General features: G+C 45.2%; 1 protein-coding gene across 1 annotated transcript in view; it reads right to left on the bottom strand.

The window, feature by feature from the left end:
* The window catches only part of crb1 (crumbs cell polarity complex component 1), a 58,993-nt gene that overhangs the window by 18,544 nt on the left and 21,388 nt on the right, over window positions 1–19,061 (bottom strand). Inside the window, exons 6-12 of the mRNA XM_031785536.1 lie at window positions 17,638–18,612; window positions 8,561–9,111; window positions 5,960–6,125; window positions 4,323–5,238; window positions 2,898–2,945; window positions 2,250–2,372; window positions 1,110–1,236 (exon numbers count right to left, since the gene is read on the bottom strand). Coding sequence (XP_031641396.1) covers window positions 1,110–1,236; window positions 2,250–2,372; window positions 2,898–2,945; window positions 4,323–5,238; window positions 5,960–6,125; window positions 8,561–9,111; window positions 17,638–18,612 — 2,906 coding nt within the window. The remainder of the gene's footprint in view (window positions 1–1,109; window positions 1,237–2,249; window positions 2,373–2,897; window positions 2,946–4,322; window positions 5,239–5,959; window positions 6,126–8,560; window positions 9,112–17,637; window positions 18,613–19,061) is intronic.

Raw genomic sequence — 19,061 nt, forward strand, 5'->3', positions numbered from 1 at the left:
AGTTGTGCACCGGGGCCTCCCACTCTTCCTTCTATTCTGGTTAGTGCCAGTTTGCGCTGTTCTGTGAAGGGAGTAGTACACAGGGGTGTATGAGATCTTCAGTTTCTTGGCAAATTCTCGCACGGAATAGCCTTAATTTCTCAGAACAAGAATAGACTGACGAGTTCCAGAAGGAAGGTCTTTGTTTCTGGCGATGTTAAGCCTGTAATCGAACCCACAAATGCTGATGCTCCAGATACTCAACTAGTTTTATTGCTTCTTTAATCATAACAACAGTTTTCAGCCATGCTAACATGGCAAAAGGGTTTTCTAATTATCAATTAGCCTTTTAAAATGATCAACTTGGATTAGCTAACACAACGTGCCATTGGAACACAGGAGTGATGGTTGCTGATAATTGGCCTCTGTACGCCAATGTTGATATTCCATAAAAAATCTGCCGTTTCCAGCTACAATAGTCATTTACAACATTAACAATGTCTACACTGTATTTCTGATCAATTTGATGTTATTTTAATGGACAAAAAAAATTGCTTTTCTTTCAAAAACAAGGACATTTATAAGTGACCACAAACGTTTGAACATTAGTGTACATACTGTATCTCTGAACAGTCAGAGACCTTCAGTCTGGCCCACGGCTCCAATTTCTAATTGGCGCAGTTTAGGAACAACCCCAATTGTTTTTTTAAAGACTCCTGTCTAAGGCTAAATCAAGTACGTAGTGGTCAGCTGTCACAGCCAGATTCAACCCCTTAACACCCGGTTAAGAGAACCCTCTCTGGGAACCCTGGTGGTACTGTAAAACAGACACAGATATAACAGTACTCACACACTGTTTTTCATTGGACAGGCATTTAACAATGAAACACCCACCACCAAAAGTCTTAAGCTTCCACTACAAGCTACACACACACACACACACACACACACACACACACACACACACACACACACACACACACACACACACACAAACACACACTCTCTCAGTCGTCCTGCCCTCCCCAGTCAATCTCAGGGTCGTCATCGAGTCGCAGGATAAGGTAGGAGAGTAGCTGGAAGAGGTTCTGCCAGAGCAGAACGGCCACGTAAAAGTAAATGTCGCTTACGTCGATCTGGCAATTGTCCCCGGCGAAACTCATGTCACACACACAGTGGTACTTGTTGATGAGGTTTCGGCAGTAGCCCCCATTCAGACAGGGGTTGGACTTGCACTCATCCACCTCCTGCTCACAGCTACACAGTACAGACACAGAGACAGAGGCCGAGAGAGGGTCAGAAAAACAGACACACAACATCATGTGGTCTGTGTGTAATGTATGTGTTCTGTGTGTATGTTTTACAAAGTTCACCTATATTCTGGGTATATTTTCTTACTTTATCCCTCCCATCCCATCTACCCCTTCCTCCCTCTGTTTCCTTCTCCCTCTATCTCTTACTGCTGCCCTGTGAAGCCAGGTAGACAGTCACAGGACAGCTCTCTCTCGTGCAGTTCTCTACCCCTTCCCTCTATCTCTTACTGCTGCCCTGTGAAGCCAGGTAGACAGTCACAGGACAGCTCTCTCTCGTGCAGTTCTCTACCCCTTCCCTCTATCTCTTACTGCTGCCCTGTGAAGCCAGGTAGACAGTCACAGGACAGCTCTCTCTCGTGCAGTTCTCTACCCCTTCCCTCTATCTCTTACTGCTGCCCTGTGAAGCCAGGTAGACAGTCACAGGACAGCTCTCTCTCGTGCAGTTCTCTACCCCTTCCCTCTATCTCTTACTGCTGCCCTGTGAAGCCAGGTAGACAGTCACAGGACAGCTCTCTCTCGTGCAGTTCTCTACCCCTTCCCTCTATCTCTTACTGCTGCCCTGTGAAGCCAGGTAGACAGTCACAGGACAGCTCTCTCTCGTGCAGTTCTCTACCCCTTCCCTCTATCTCTTACTGCTGCCCTGTGAAGCCAGGTAGACAGTCACAGGACAGCTCTCTCTCGTGCAGTTCTCTACCCCTTCCCTCTATCTCTTACTGCTGCCCTGTGAAGCCAGGTAGACAGTCACAGGACAGCTCTCTCTCGTGCAGTTCTCTACCCCTTCCCTCTATCTCTTACTGCTGCCCTGTGAAGCCAGGTAGACAGTCACAGGACAGCTCTCTCTCGTGCAGTTCTCTACCCCTTCCCTCTATCTCTTACTGCTGCCCTGTGAAGCCAGGTAGACAGTCACAGGACAGCTCTCTCTCGTGCAGTTCTCTACCCCTTCCCTCTATCTCTTACCGGTGCCCTGTGAAGCCGGGTAGACAGTCACAGGACAGCTCTCTCTCGGTGCAGTTCCCTGAGTTGAAGCAGGTGTAGTTTCTGGTTTCATCTCCACAGACAGACACTGGCAGCTTGGGCCGACTGAGCAGAAACGCAAACACATACAGGACAACCCATCAGACAGGACAAACCATCAGACAGGACAAACCTTCAGACAGGACAAACCTTCAGACAGGACAACCCATCAGACAGGACAAACCATCAGACAGGACAAACCATCAGACAGGCACACTTCTCTAGAGAGAGGGTGTGTGTGTGTGGGTGTGTGTCTGTGCGCGCGTGCGCGGTTGGGAGGCGGGCGGTGCCCAGGAGTGACAATGTGGGGCAGGGGTTATTGGGTACTTGTGTAAGGGGGTTTATTTGAGAACTAGGGGGAGTGGGGGGGTACTGTCTGTCTCCCCACTGGGAGACTACGGGGTTTAGGGGGTGATAGACCCCCTACTGCTCCTAAACTACAGGACATTAAACCAGAACTTAACACATCATGGACTCAGTCCTGCTCTATGGGACTTACAACATCCCATTTGTAGGCTGGTTGATATGGCATTTCTTGAAATAGGTAGGGAGGAGTGAGAGGACTAAGCAAATAATGAAAAAACAACTTACACATTCCTGTTGACTACTATGTACCATGGAATTTCCTCAACGCGATCACTGGAGGGAGAGAGATAGAGGAGAGAGAGAGACAGAGAGAGAGATACAGAGAGAGAGAGATACACAGAAGAAAAAGGTTGATTTAGGATGTAAACTCTTTAATTATAGCTTAGTGATGGAGGCTGTTTCAAAAATGTCCTTATGAAGGAGCGATGTGAGATAGAGAGAGAGTGTTGAAAGTGCCATAGCCATATGACATTTAGTACAACAGACATGTAACAAGTAAAACACGCAGTTCATGCATGGTTTCAGTGCCTTATACACATCTGAACATTTAGAAGATCTCCTTTTGCCTTAGTGTGTTGTAAAACTAAAAGGGAGTCCCGCTGGTATACTGTCCTATATATCACTAAAAGGGGGTCTCGCTGGTGTCCTGTCCTGTATATCACTAAAAGGGAGTCCCGCTCGTATACTGTCCTATATATCACTAAAAGGGAGTCCCGCTGGTGTCCTGTCCTGTATATCACTAAAAGGGAGTCCCGCTGGTGTCCTGTCCTGTATATCACTAAAAGGGGGTCTCGCTGGTGTCCTGTCCTGTATATCACTAAAAGGGAGTCCCGCTCGTATACTGTCCTATATATCACTAAAAGGGAGTCCCGCTGGTGTCCTGTCCTGTATATCACTAAAAGGGAGTCCCGCTGGTATACTGTCCTATATATCGCTAAAAGGGAGTCCCGCTGGTGTCCTGTCCTGTATATCACTAAAAGGGAGTCCCACTGGTGTCCTGTCCTGTATATCACTGAAAGGGAGTCCCGCTGGTGTCCTGTCCTGTATATCACTAAAAGGGAGTCCCGCTGGTGTCCTGTCCTATATATCACTAAAAGGGAGTCCCACTGGTGTCCTGTCCTGTATATCACTGAAAGAGAGTCCCGTCCTGTATATCACTAAAAGAGAGTCCCGCTGGTGTCCTGTCCTGTATATCACGTTGGTGAAGTTGCATGGAGATGCATTGATTAAACTTTTATCTCATTGAAATGTACAAGTTGCAGAACCCGTTTTCAAAATATGAAATATTGTTTCATGATGTTATTGTTTCAACTGCCAGTTATTAAAGTATATTTGTAGACTATTTGTAGTCTATTTGTAGTCTATTTGTAGTCTATTTGTAGACTATTTGTAGTCTATTTGTAGTCTATTTGTAGACTATTTGTAGTCTATTTGTAGTCTATTTGTAGACGTCAAACTTATATTTTTGAAAGTTGTGTATAAACTCAAAGGGACTTAAACAAACTTGACAGACAAAAATAACATAAAAGCAATAACAATTTGGTGACAATGTTTCAGAATGAGGTGACGGTTTTCTGTTGCGTTTAGTCCTTTGTATAAAAAATAAATACTACATTTCATTCCATTCCTGACCCCAGCCATGTGACTCACTTGCAGTAAGGTCCGGTGTAGTTCTCAGCACACAGACAGGCGTACTTGTTCACTCCATGTAGACACGTCCCTCCATGAGCACATAGATGGTTCTCACACACATCCACCTCCTCCTCACAGTTCATACCAGTGTAGCCAAACTCACAGGAACACTTGAATGCCAGCCCCTGAACGCTACAGTTGCCATGGATACAGGGGTTGGAGGCGCAGGTGTCTGTGTTGAGCTCACAACGGCGTCCGGCCCAGCCCTCGTCACAGCTACAGTTGAACAGGTTCCAGAGGTCCTGGCAGCTGCCTCTGTTCACACATGGGCTGGGCTGGCACACCGGGCCTCCACTGCACCCGCCCCTGGGTGGGCTGGGGGATGTCCGCAGGAACTGCTCCTCCTGAGTCCGGGGAAGGTTGACCTCTGAAGGGCTATAGTAAGGCAGGGCGATGCCCCCCACCTCCACGGTGCCCAGGCACCCCACTAGGCTCCAGCCAGCCTCGGGCCCCAGCCCCCCCAGCAGGATGTCCACCTCCTCCCTGAGGAAGTCCAGGTTGCCCCCTTCGCTGCTGGAGGTCCCTGCCTCCTCCGCCTCCTCATCCAGCACCATGGTCCAGCGGGATGCCTCTGCCCAGGGGGTGACCATGAAGAGGTGGATGCTGTGCCACTCCCCGTCACTGACCCTCCTCCGACTGCTGAGGGACACTGTGGAGGAACCCTCCCCCACCCCGCTCTGGAGCTCAAGGAAGAGAAGGCCATCCTGCACAGACACCGTCACAAACTCCGGCCCACTCTCAGCGTGCAAGATGGCGGCGTGGCGTTTACGGGTGCGCATGCTGAGGGAGATGCTGGCCAGGCTGCGTTGGATACGGCCGTTACCGCGGTAAGACAGCACACTGCTGTCGTCAAGGAAAGTGGCGTTGGAAAAGCCTGTGAAGGAGAAGAAGGGATAATTATGTAAATATGTGGTCATTTAAAGAAAGGTTTTAATCCTCAACCATGTCATGGAATACGAACTACGGAATATAAGTAGTAATGAAGCAGTAAATCCAGATATGAACAAGTAACTGTTAATGGGATTTTCATGAATGATTAGAATATTCCACCCTGAAACCATATGATTATGACGGGGAGTGATTCTCACGGCCTCCCTTAATCTTTGTTGGATGGGTAGCAGGACAGTATGTATGTAGGATACTTACTGTTTGTGAGTGATGTCTTTGTATTCTTGACTTTAGAGCGTTCTCTGAATAAACTGTACTAACCTTTTGCGTAAACTGAGTCTTTGACTAATTATTATTATTATACCCATGGTCTTACAAACCTCGGGAATTGGTCAGAGCTATTGATTGTTAGTTATTATCATTGGGATTGAACATTGTCGTGACAGTAACAGAAAATCAGCCACAACAGGATGGATATGAGGAAGGTATGTGTGCTGGGTATACACAACAACACTCTATAGTGTGCTTGTGAATGACGGTGTTGTTTCTGTCCTTATTCCAGGACAGCTCATCACAGGGGTGACAGGGCAGACGGGCAGCCATGTAAATCATCAATAATCCAACCACAGGCTAATCTGGCCTAATCCCATTCCCACCTCACGGACGGACGGACGGACGGGCGACAGATTTAGAGCAGAATGACTTACACTCGTATCCCTGGCTGAGGATTTTACACTCTGCCCGTGCGGGGCAGGGTGACAGCTCACACCACTTGACCTCCTCACAGCGCCGCCCTGCAGTGTTGGGGGGGCAGGTGCAAGTGAAGTCGTCCCACATGGAGTAGCACATCCCTCCGTTCTGACACAGGTTCCTCTGGAGAGGAAGAAGAACAACAGAAACACATTATTATTATTTTATCAGAACTAAAGCATAGAGGGACAGGTTATCTTGTATTATTCATAAATGCTCATGTCTGACTGACTGGGTAAGAGAGCACAGCTGTACTAATACAGCTAGTAGCTTACTGAACACTTAGCATCGACAAGGCTTTCATAGAGAAAGCATCTCTGGTCTGCCATTATACACGAATCCTACACTGAATTTTCCCTTGACATAGACTGACCAGGAGAATCCAGATGAAAGCTATGATTCCTTAATGATGTCACTTGTTAAATCTACTTCAATCAGTGTAAAAAAATGATTTTTAAGCCTTGAGACAATTGAGAAATAGTTTGTGTTTGTGTGCCATTCAGAGGGTGGAATGAGCAAGACAAAAAATGTGAGTGCCATTGAACGGGGTATGGTAGTAGGTGCCAGGTACACTGGTTAGTGTCAAGAACCAAGAACTGGAGGTGCAACTCAATATGAGGAAGGTGTTCCTAATGTTTGGTGTACTCAGTGTAGTATCATATGTAGGGATTTGGGATGGAGATAGAGAGTGATAGAGAGGGAGATGGAGGACATTAAGTCAATGGCCTATGTTCTGAAATGAAATCAAATAATCTAGCCCTGACACTAACTCTGAGTCTAACCCTAACTCTGACTGACTCTAACCCTAACTCTGACTGACTCTAATCCTAACTCTGACTCTAAATTACTCTGACTCTAATTCTGACACTAACCCTAACTGACTCGAACCCTAACTCTGAGTCTAACTGACTCCAACCCAAATGCTCAGTCTAACCCTAACTCTGAGTCTAACTGACTCTAACCCTAACTCTGACTCTAAATTACTCTGACTCTAATTCTGACACTAACCCTAACTGACTCGAACCCTAACTCTGAGTCTAACTGACTCCAACCCAAATGCTCAGTCTAACCCTAACTCTGAGTCTAACTGACTCTAACCCTAACTCTGACTCTAAATTACTCTGACTCTAATTCGGACACTAACCCTAACTGACTCGAACCCTAACTCTGAGTCTAACTGACTCCAACCCAAATGCTCAGTCTAACCCTAACTCTGAGTCTAACTGACTCTAACCCTAACTCTGACTCTAACCCTGACTCTAACCCTAACTCTGACACTAACCCTAACTGACTCCAACCCTAACTGACTCCAACCCTAACTCTGAATCTAACCCTAACTCTGACTCAAACCATAACTCTGAGTCTAACTGACTCTAACCCTGACTCTAAACCTAACTCTGACTCTAACCCTAATTCTGACTCTAACCCTTAACTCTGAGTCTAACCCTAACTCTGAGTCTAATGCTAACTCTGATTCTAACCCTAACTATGACTCTAACCCTAACTCTAAGTCTAATGCTAACTCTCAGTCTAACGCCAACTATGACTCTAACCCTAACTCTAACTCTGAGTCTAACTCTGAGTCTAACTCTAACTCTGAGTCTAACTCTAACTCTGACTCTAACCCTAACTCTCAGTCTAACGCCAACTATAACTCTAACCCTAACCCTAACTCTAACTCTGACTCCAACCCAAATCTAAACAGTTGTCAGTATTCTTCTATGGCCTTATTCTCCACCAGTCCTCTTTTGTTTCTTTAATCACCCTCTCTACTTGACATTAAGTACATCACAGCCCTTCTGTTTAACACCCTTAACCCTTAAACACCATTTCATTTGATTGTGTGGGATTGGTGACGTTCATCCTTTTCTAAGACAATGAGGACGAGTGAGATAATGAAGGCTGAGAAGGGATGGGCAGGGGCCAGACTGGGGCCAGACTGGTAGAGCATGGTTGGGATAGGCAAGGGTGGCACAGGGCAGTGTGCAGAGCAGGGAAAGACAGGGCAGGACTGGGTATGGCATGGGGAAAGGACAGGGTACGACAGATGGAAAAGACAGGGGACAGAGTAGGACAGATTAAACACAGGGGACAGAGTAGGACAGATTAAACACAGGGGACAGAGTAGGACAAATGAAGGACAGGGTTCAGAGTAGGACAGTTGAATGACAGGGGACAGAGTAGGACAGGGTACAGAGTAGGACAGGTGAATGACAGGGGACAGAGTAGGACAGGTAAAATACAGGGGATAGAGTAGGACAGGGTACATAGTAGGACAGGTAATGGACAGTGGACAGGGTACAGAGTAGGACAGGTAAAAGACAGGGGACAGAGTAGGACATAGGCCTAGAGTAGGATAGGTAAAAGAAAACAAGGGACAGAGTAGGACAGAAAACAGACTAGGACAGGTAAAAGATGGGACAGAGTAGGACAGGAGAGAGACAAGGGCCAGAGTAAGACAGGTGAAAGACAGGGACCAGAGTAGGACAGGTTATAGACAGGGGACAGACAGGGAGGGGCAAGTGTAGAGAGGATTAAGGACTGATCAGTCCACTCACACTACAGGAGTCATCCCCAGTGCAGCCCGCTGTGACGTTAGCCATGAGTTCGACAGGATATGACGTCACCGGGGTGTCCAGCCTGAAGAATTGCAGTCTCTCTCCGTTGATCCTCAGGTCCTGTATACAGCCTTTAAAGTAGCCCCCGAACGCTGCTGACGCCTTCTGCTCCGCCAGACCCCCAACATACACGACATCTCCCATTTGACTGTCCAGCGTCCTGACCTCCACCGAGCCCTGCTTCTGGTTGGCTATATACAGGACCATATGCTCACGGTCAACCACCATGCTCACAAAGTGGATGTCTCCGTCGTTGACTGCACTCTCACTGGTCAAGGTTTCAAAGTTATGGAGCTGAACTCTGACCCGTCCCTTGTCCAGCCACAGGCGCAGGTATTGGCTGGTGCTGTTGACGAGCACCAATAAGAGGCCAGCGTGGCGACGTGTGCGCAGGAAGAGGGAGACAGTGATGTCACTTCCTGGGTCGTCTGTGATGGTGAAGACGGCATAGCTCTGAGAGTCCTCACTGCCGAAGCGAGCCGTCACATACTCTACAGAGAGAGAGACAGGGTTAGGACCATCATGTACTGTACAGAGAGAGAGACAGGGTTAGGACCATCATGTACTGTACAGAGAGAGAGACAGGGTTAGGGTCATCATGTACTCTACAGAGAGAGAGAGAGAGACAGGGTTAGGACCATCATGTACTCTACAGAGAGAGAGAGAGACAGGGTTAGGACCATCATGTACTCTACAGAGAGAGAGAGAGACAGGGTTAGGACCATCATGTACTCTACAGAGAGAGAGAGAGAGAGAGAGGGTTAGGACCATCATGTACTGTACAGAGAGAGAGACAGGGTCAGGGTCATCATGTACTGTACAGAGAGAGAGACAGGGTTAGGGTCAACATGTACTGTACAGAGAGACAGGGTTAGGACCATCATGTACTGTACAGAGAGAGAGACAGGGTTAGGGTCATCATGTACTGTACAGAGAGAGAGACAGGGTTAGGACCATCATGTACTGTACAGAGAGAGAGACAGGGTTAGGGTCATCATGTACTCTACAGAGAGAGAGAGAGAGACAGGGTTAGGACCATCATGTACTCTACAGAGAGAGAGAGAGACAGTGTTAGGACCATCATGTACTCTACAGAGAGAGAGAGAGAGAGAGAGAGAGAGAGGGTTAGGACCATCATGTACTGTACAGAGAGAGAGACAGGGTCATCATGTACTGTACAGAGAGAGAGACAGGGTTAGGGTCAACATGTACTGTACAGAGAGACAGGGTTAGGACCATCATGTACTGTACAGAGAGAGAGACAGGGTTAGGGTCATCATGTACTGTACAGAGAGAGAGACAGGGTTAGGACCATCATGTACTGTACAGAGAGAGAGGGTTAGGGTCATCATGTACTGTACAGAGAGAGAGAGACAGGGTTAGGGTCATCATGTACTGTACAGAGAGAGAGAGAGAGAGAGAGAGAGAGAGAGAGAGAGAGACAGGGTTAGGACCATCATGTACTGTACAGAGAGAGAGAGAGACAGGTTTAGGACCATCATGTACTGTACAGAGAGAGAGAGAGACAGGGTTAGGACCATCATGTACTCTACAGAGAGAGAGAGAGACAGGGTTAGGACCATCATGTACTGTACAGAGAGAGAGAGAGACAGGGTTAGGACCATCATGTACTGTACAGAGAGAGAGAGAGACAGGGTTAGGACCATCATGTACTGTACAGAGAGAGAGACAGGGTCAGGACCATCATGTACTGTACAGAGAGAGAGAGAGAGACAGGGTTAGGGTCATCATGTACTGTACAGAGAGAGAGACAGGGTCATCATGTACTGTACAGAGAGAGAGAGAGAGACAGGGTTAGGACCATCATGTACTCTACAGAGAGAGAGAGAGACAGGGTTGGGACCATCATGTACTCTACAGAGAGAGATCCAGGGTTAAGATTATGATGATTATGTTATCATAACAGGGTTCTGATGATTTTTTTATGAATTATTTATTGAACCTTTATTTAACAAGTCAGTTAAGAAAAAAAATCTAATTTACAATGATGGCCTACCCCGGCCATACCCGGACGACGTTGGGCCAAATGTGCGCCACCCTATGGGACTCCCTATCACGGCCGGTTGTGATACAGCCTGGAATCGAACCAGGGTCTTTAGTGACACCTCTAGAACTGAGACCCCTGCGTCACTTGGGAGCCCTCTTGTGTTGATTGTGTTATTAAACAGGGTTATAATGATTTGTGTTATCATAACAGGGATATAGTGATTGTGTTATTACAACAGGGTTATAACGATTGTGTTATTAAACGGCTATAACGATTGTGTTATTACAACAGGGCTATAACGATTGTGTTATTACAACAGGGTTATAACGATTGTGTTATTACAACAGGGCTATAACGATTGTGTTATTACAACAGGGTTATAACGATTGTGTTATTACAACAGGGCTATAACGATTGTGTTATTACAACAGGGTTATAACGATATTGTTATTATAACAGGGATATAGTGATTGTGTTATTACAACAGGGTTATAACGATTGTGTTATTACAACAGGGTTATAACGATTGTGTTATTACAACAGGGTTAGGAATATAGTGATTGTATTATTATGTCTGATAAATCTCAGATAGCAGCTACAGCCTGTAATGTCTACATTTTCCCATATCATACACTACAGCCTGTTACCTTTATCATACACTACAGCCTGTTACCTTTTCCATATCATACACTACAGCCTGTTACCTTTTCCCATATCATACACTACAGCCTGTTACCTTTTCCCATATCATACACTACAGCCTGTTACCTTTTCCCATATCATACACTATAGCCTGTTACCTTTTCCCATATCATACACTACAGCCTGTTACCTTTTCCCATATCATACACTACAGCCTGTTACCTTTTCCCATATCATACACTACAGCCTGTTACCTTTTCCCATATCATACACTACAGCCTGTTACCTTTTCCCATATCATACACTACAGCCTGTTACCTTTTCCCATATCATACACTACAGCCTGTTACCTTTTCCCATATCATACACTACAGCCTGTTACCTTTTCCCATATCATACACTACAGCCTGTTACCTTTTCCCATATCATACACTACAGCCTGTAATGTCTACATTTTCTCATATCATACACTACAGCCTGTTACCTTTTCCCATATCATACACTACAGCCTGTTACCTTTTCTCATATCATACACTACAGCCTGTTACCTTTTCCCATATCATACACTACAGCCTGTTACCTTTTCCCATATCATACACTACAGCCTGTTACCTTTTCCCATATCATACACTACAGCCTGTTACCTTTTCCCATATCATACACTACAGCCTGTTACCTTTCCCATATCATACACTACAGCCTGTTACCTTTTCCCATATCATACACTACAGCCTGTAATGTCTACATTTTCTCATATCATACACTACAGCCTGTTACCTTTTCTCATATCATACACTACAGCCTGTTACCTTTTCCCATATCATACACTACAGCCTGTTACCTTTTCTCATATCATACACTACAGCCTGTTACCTTTTCCCATATCATACACTACAGCCTGTTACCTTTTCTCATATCATACACTACAGCCTGTTACCTTTTCCCATATCATACACTACAGCCTGTTACCTTTTCTCATATCATACACTACAGCCTGTTACCTTTTCCCATATCATACACTACAGCCTGTTACCTTTTCTCATATCATACACTACAGCCTGTTACCTTTTCCCATATCATACACTACAGCCTGTTACCTTTTCTCATATCATACACTACAGCCTGTTACCTTTTCCCATATCATACACTACAGCCTGTTACCTTTTCTCATATCATACACTACAGCCTGTTACCTTTTCCCATATCATACACTACAGCCTGTTACCTTTTCTCATATCATACACTACAGCCTGTTACCTTTTCCCATATCATACACTACAGCCTGTTACCTTTTCTCATATCATACACTACAGCCTGTTACCTTTTTCCATATCATACACTACAGCCTGTTACCTTTTCTCATATCATACACTACAGCCTGTTACCTTTTCCCATATCATACACTACAGCCTGTTACCTTTTCCCATATCATACACTACAGCCTGTTACCTTTTCCCATATCATACACTACAGCCTGTTACCTTTTCCCATATCATACACTACAGCCTGTTACCTTTTCCCATATCATACACTACAGCCTGTTACCTTTTCCCATATCATACACTACAGCCTGTTACCTTTTCCCATATCATACACTACAGCCTGTTACCTTTTCCCATATCATACACTACAGCCTGTTACCTTTTCCCATATCATACACTACAGCCTGTTACCTTTTCCCATATCATACACTACAGCCTGTTACCTTTTCCCATATCATACACTACAGCCTGTTACCTTTTCCCATATCATACACTACAGCCTGTAATGTCTACATTTTCTCATATCATACACTACAGCCTGTTACCTTTTCTCATATCATACACTACAGCCTGTTACCTTTTCCCATATCATACACTACAGCCGGTTACCTTTTCTCATATCATACACTACAGCCTGTTACCTTTTCCCATATCATACACTACAGCCTGTTACCTTTTCTCATATCATACACTACAGCCTGTTACCTTTTCCCATATCATACACTACAGCCTGTTACCTTTTCTCATATCATACACTACAGCCTGTTACCTTTTCCCATATCATACACTACAGCCTGTTACCTTTTCTCATATCATACACTACAGCCTGTTACCTTTTCCCATATCATACACTACAGCCTGTTACCTTTTCTCATATCATACACTACAGCCTGTTACCTTTTCCCATATCATACACTACAGCCTGTTACCTTTTCTCATATCATACACTACAGCCTGTTACCTTTTCCCATATCATACACTACAGCCTGTTACCTTTTCTCATATCATACACTACAGCCTGTTACCTTTTCCCATTTCATACACTACAGCCTGTTACCTTTTCCCATATCATACACTACAGCCTGTTACCTTTTCCCATATCATACACTACAGCCTGTTACCTTTTCCCATATCATACACTACAGCCTGTTACCTTTTCCCATATCATACACTACAGCCTGTTACCTTTTCCCATATCATACACTACAGCCTGTTACCTTTTCCCATATCATACACTACAGCCTGTTACCTTTTCCCATATCATACACTACAGCCTGTTACCTTTTCTCATATCATACACTACAGCCTGTTACCTTTTCCCATATCATACACTACAGCCTGTTACCTTTTCTCATATCATACACTACAGCCTGTTACCTTTTCTCATATCATACACTACAGCCTGTTACCTTTTCTCATATCATACACTACAGCCTGTTACCTTTTCTCATATCATACACTACAGCCTGCTACCTTTTCCCATATCATACACTACAGCCTGTTACCTTTTCTCATATCATACACTACAGCCTGTTACCTTTTCTCATATCATACACGCCAGCCTGTTACCTTTTCTCATATCATACACTACAGCCTGTTACCTTTTCTCATATCATACACTACAGCCTGTTACCTTTTCTCATATCATACACTACAGACTGTAATGTCTACCTTTTCTCATATCATACACTACAGCCTGTAATGTCTACCTTTTCTTAAATCACAGGCTGTGTTTACACAGGCAGACCAATTCTGATATTTTGCCCAATTATTAAAACCAATTAGTGAAAAAAATATCAGAATTGCGCTGCCTGTGTAAACACAGCCATACAATCACATGCACACACACACACACTCGTCCATGCAAGCATTCACACATGTATGCAAACATGCATGTGTGAGAAAAAACACACACAGATTGGCATGTTGGTGATCTGTAGGCATTTGAGAAGAAAGGGCTTGAATTATCCATACCCGGGTGAGATTTGGTTTGGGCCCCCTAGCCACCCTGAGGGCCAAAACCTTTTAGTGGCCTCTTGACAGCCTAAGGAATTCTACACATTTTGCAATGAGTAGAGAAAATATAGCAATTTTTATCTTTTATCTTTATCTTTCTGCAATTCTACACATTTACCACCGGGTGGAGACAACATTATGCCGTTTTAAAGCTACTTTACTGCAATTCTACACATTACCACCGGGTGGAGACAACATTATGCCGTTTTAAAGCTACTTTACTGCAATTCTACACATTACCACCGGGTGGAGACAACATTATGCCGTTTTAAAGCTACACATTTTGCTATTAGGTGAAGACAAAATTATGCAGTTTCGAAGCTAATTTCATTCAATTCCACATATTTGCCATGGGGCAGGGAGAACATTTTGCAGCTTTAAAGTACATTTTCCACAATTCCACATATATTCTGCCATTCTAAATATTTTGTCATGATTTATACCATGTTGATACGATATCTGGGTGACAAATAAAATGAATGGGTTCCCCCTGAAGGTCAGGGCCCCTGGGTATGTGACCGGTCAGTAATTCGTCCATGATTACTACAAGTTTTAGATAGCTGGCTAGACTAACTTGCCTAGTAATTTATAGATTTTTTTTATTTTTTTAGCTGACATGGGCTAATGGAGTGACTGTCAGTGACTGACATAACAGAAAAACTGCTGATGCACTACCACATTGCACCTACTATCCTAACTCTTAAAAGTCAATTGAGACCAAGTCTATTATTTTGTGAGGGGCCCCTTTTTTGGTGGGGGGGGGGGGGGCCCTAAGCGACTGCTTATGTAGCTTATTCACAGGGCCATTCGGTGCAGCCAGGCGAGCTATAGTTCAAATCTACATCTAGATGTGTGTGTAGTGTTTGTGTTTCTGTGTGTCTTTCCTTAAATACGGTCAGATTATTACTAATCTGCTTTGATGGCAACTGGCTAATAATATCCCTCTCAGAAAAACAAAGGGCTGAAATGACTTGCCTGGGTGTACTGTATACTCCGCACTGACATTTGTGTGAGTCTAGGATTGCAAATCAATCTGTGTTATGTATTGTGTAAGTATTGTGAGTGCTTACATGGCAATGCATTACGTCATCGTTTCCAACACAGATTTCCTCCCTCCTTTAAGCCATTTATCCTTTCAGGGAGCTGATCTCTGAATGTGACTTCTGACTGCTCTGCTCTACTCTATTCTACACTCTCTCTGTTATGTAGGCCTACTAAGGAAGTTCTGTTCAATACATTTGAGCATGGGTATGAAGCTATGTATGGCTCTGGTGAAGGAAATTGATGAAGTCCATTGGTAAAGGCCATCGATGAAGGATGAAACGTCAAGTTTTTAATAGTTGCTTAAATGATATAATACGTTTTTTGGTTTTCACCTCGACTCAAGTTGGTTGAGTGCCCTCCACTTCTTCCCATATGTAGCTACAGTTGAAGTTGGATGTTAAAATACACCAAGGCCAAATACATTTCAACTCAGTTTTTCACATTCCTGACATTTAATCCTAGTAACAATTCCCTGTTTTAGGTCAGTTAGGATCACCACTTTATTTTAAGAATGTGAAATGTCAGAATAATAGTACAGAGAATTATTTATTTCAGCTTTTATTTCTTTCATCACATTCCCAGTGGGTCAGAAGTTTATATACACTCAATTAGTATTTGGTAGCATTGCTTTAAATTGTTTCGCTTGGGTCAAACGTTTCGGGTAGCCTTCCACAAGCTTCCCACAATAAATTGGGGGAATTATGGCTCATTCCTCCTGACAGAGCTGGTGTAACTGAGTCAGGTTTGTGGACCTCCTTGCTCGCACACGCTTTTTCAGTTCTGCCCACACATTTTCTATGGGATTGAGGTCAAGGCTTTGTGATGGCCAGTCCAATACCTTGACTTTGTTGTCCTTAAGCCATTTTGCCACAACGTTGGAAGTATTCTTGGGGCCATTGTCCATTTGGAAGACCCATTTGCGTCCAAGCTTTAAGACTGATGTCTTGAGATGTTGCTTCAATATATCCACATCATTTTCCTTCCACATGATGCCATCTATTTTGTGAAGTGCGCCAGTCCCTCCTGCAGCAAAGCACCCCCACAATATGATGCTGCCACCCACGTGCTTCACAATTGGAATGGTGTTCTTTGGCTTGCAAGCCTTCCCATTTTTCCTCCAAACATAACGATGGTCATTCTGGCCGAACAGTTCTATTTTTGTTTCATCAGACCAGAGGACATTTCTCCAAAAAGTACGATCTTTGTCCCCATGTGCAGTTGCTTTTTTATGGCGGTTTTGGAGCAGTGTCTTCTTCCTTGCTGAGCGGCCTTTCAGGTTATGTTGATATAGGACTCGTTTTACTGTGGATATAGATACTTTTGTACCTGTTTCCTCCAGCATCTTCACAAGGTCCTTTGCTGTTGTTCTGGGATTGATTTTCACTTTTCGCATCAAAGTACGTTCATCTCTAGGAGACAGAACACGTATCCTTCCTGAGCCGTATGGCGGCTATGTGGTCCATTGGTGTTTATACTTGCGACTATTGTTTGTACAGATGAACATGGTACCTTCAGGTGTTTGGAAATTGCTCCCAAGGATGAACCAGACTTCTGGAGGTCTACAATTGTTTTTCTGGGGTCTTGGCTGATTTCTTTTGATTTTCCCATGATGTCAAGCAAAGAGGCACTGAGTTTGAAGGTAGGCCTTGAAATACATCCACAGGTACACCTCCAATTGACTCAAATTATGTCAATTAGCCTAACAGAAGCTTTTAGCTTCTAACTTCTGACCCACTGCAATTGTGATACAGTGAATTATAACTGAAATAACCTGTCTGTAAACAATTGTTGGAAAAATGACTTGTGTCATGCGCAAAGTAGATGTCCTAACCAACTTGCCAAAACTATAGTTTGTTAACAATACATTTGTGGAGTGGTTGAAAAATGAGTTTTAATGACTCCAACCTAAGTGTACGTAAACTTCCGACTTCAACAGTATGTAAGTAATGGGCAAAACTAGCCCTTGAAATTAGAGAAGATCTCGGGGGCTCCCATACCTTTTCCTCACTACCCCTATCCTCCTCCACTCATTCCTCCATTCTTACCCTCAGCACAGTCGTGACCTTCGTATGGCCGGGGGCACCGGCACTGGTAGCTCTGCCACAGGTTGATGCACTGTCCTCTGTTCTCACAGGGGCTGTCCTGGCATCGGTCCCTGTGGCTGCAGCCTGCAGTCACGTTCAATGCCGAGTCGCTCAGCCACTCCTCCGGAACCACCAGCTGGGAGTCCACAAACACGTCCCGCAGACAGCCAATGAAGGCCGGGACTGGGACCAGGGCGCCGCCTGTCTCCACCACCCCGCCAATGACAGTGTTCTGGAGGGGAGACTCTCGAAGATCCGCCCCAGCCAGGGTGCCATTGACCCGGGCTTCGCTCTCACAGTCCTGCTCCTGACAGACCCCACCATCCAGGAGCCTGAGGCTGAGCAGATCGTCCTCCAGCACGGCCTTCACAGAGTGCCACTCCCCATCAGTCACGTTAAGGGGGAGCTCCAGGGTCTGCCTAAGCTGCAGGGCCTCTCCCTCTTCCCCACCCCCAGCCAAGGCCTCCCTCCTCAGGCTGAGTATCAGCTGGCCCCCCAGTAGCTCCAGACCCAGGACCAGCCCTCCACTGCTCCGCTGGAAGAGCACGGCCCTGGGCAGCACTGTCCGGAAGCTCAGGGTGATGTTGCATGAGGCCTCCGCGGCCAGCAGTGGGCTCTGCAACAGCAAATAGCCTTTCTGCTCGAAGGAGAAGGCTGTGGGGGTCTGGCAGAGAGGCCCGGTGAGGCCCGGGGGGCAGAGGCAGGAGTAGCCATGATGTCCGTCGCTCAGGAAGGGGGAACACGAGCCCTGGTTCTGACACTCGTGGCCCTCACAGCCCACCATAGCCTCGCTGCAGTTCTGTCCCCCGTACAGGAACTCATCTTGGTTCTGCGGAGAGCAGTGGCACACATAGCCCCCCACAAGGCTCTCACACTGACCCCCATTCTCACAAGGGCTGAGGTCACACGTGTCCACTACCTCCTCACAAAGAGTACCTGGAAGAGAAGGGAGACTGGGTGATGATGTGGGTCGATAATACTACAATCAGTAGAAATTAGTCTGTGGAGGAATGGAAATCAAAGTACGTTATTACTTTTTCTCTAAGAGCTGGTACCAGGCGTGAAATATTCACTCTTCACATTTCCTGCTATTCTAGTACAGAAAATATACTTCTTCTCATCACCTTTTGAAGCACTATTTTGAATCATGAATAATGTACAGTATATAACTTATTGAGGCACATGACCACATTGGAGACACATGTAAACCACCATAAACAATATAACTTCTTACCGAAGACGCATGTAAATCTTGACCATAAACACGTCTTCCGTTGTACTGTACATGATGAGTGATTTTAAGCTCTAGACTTAAGGAAGCTTCCTGCGGTGCCACCCTTCCCATGATGCTATCTGTGAGCTAAAGCTCGCCATCCTCTCCACCA

The sequence above is a fragment of the Oncorhynchus kisutch genome, linkage group LG13 (genome assembly GCF_002021735.2).
Source record: "Oncorhynchus kisutch isolate 150728-3 linkage group LG13, Okis_V2, whole genome shotgun sequence".
NCBI classification, from domain to species: Eukaryota; Metazoa; Chordata; class Actinopteri; order Salmoniformes; family Salmonidae; genus Oncorhynchus; species Oncorhynchus kisutch.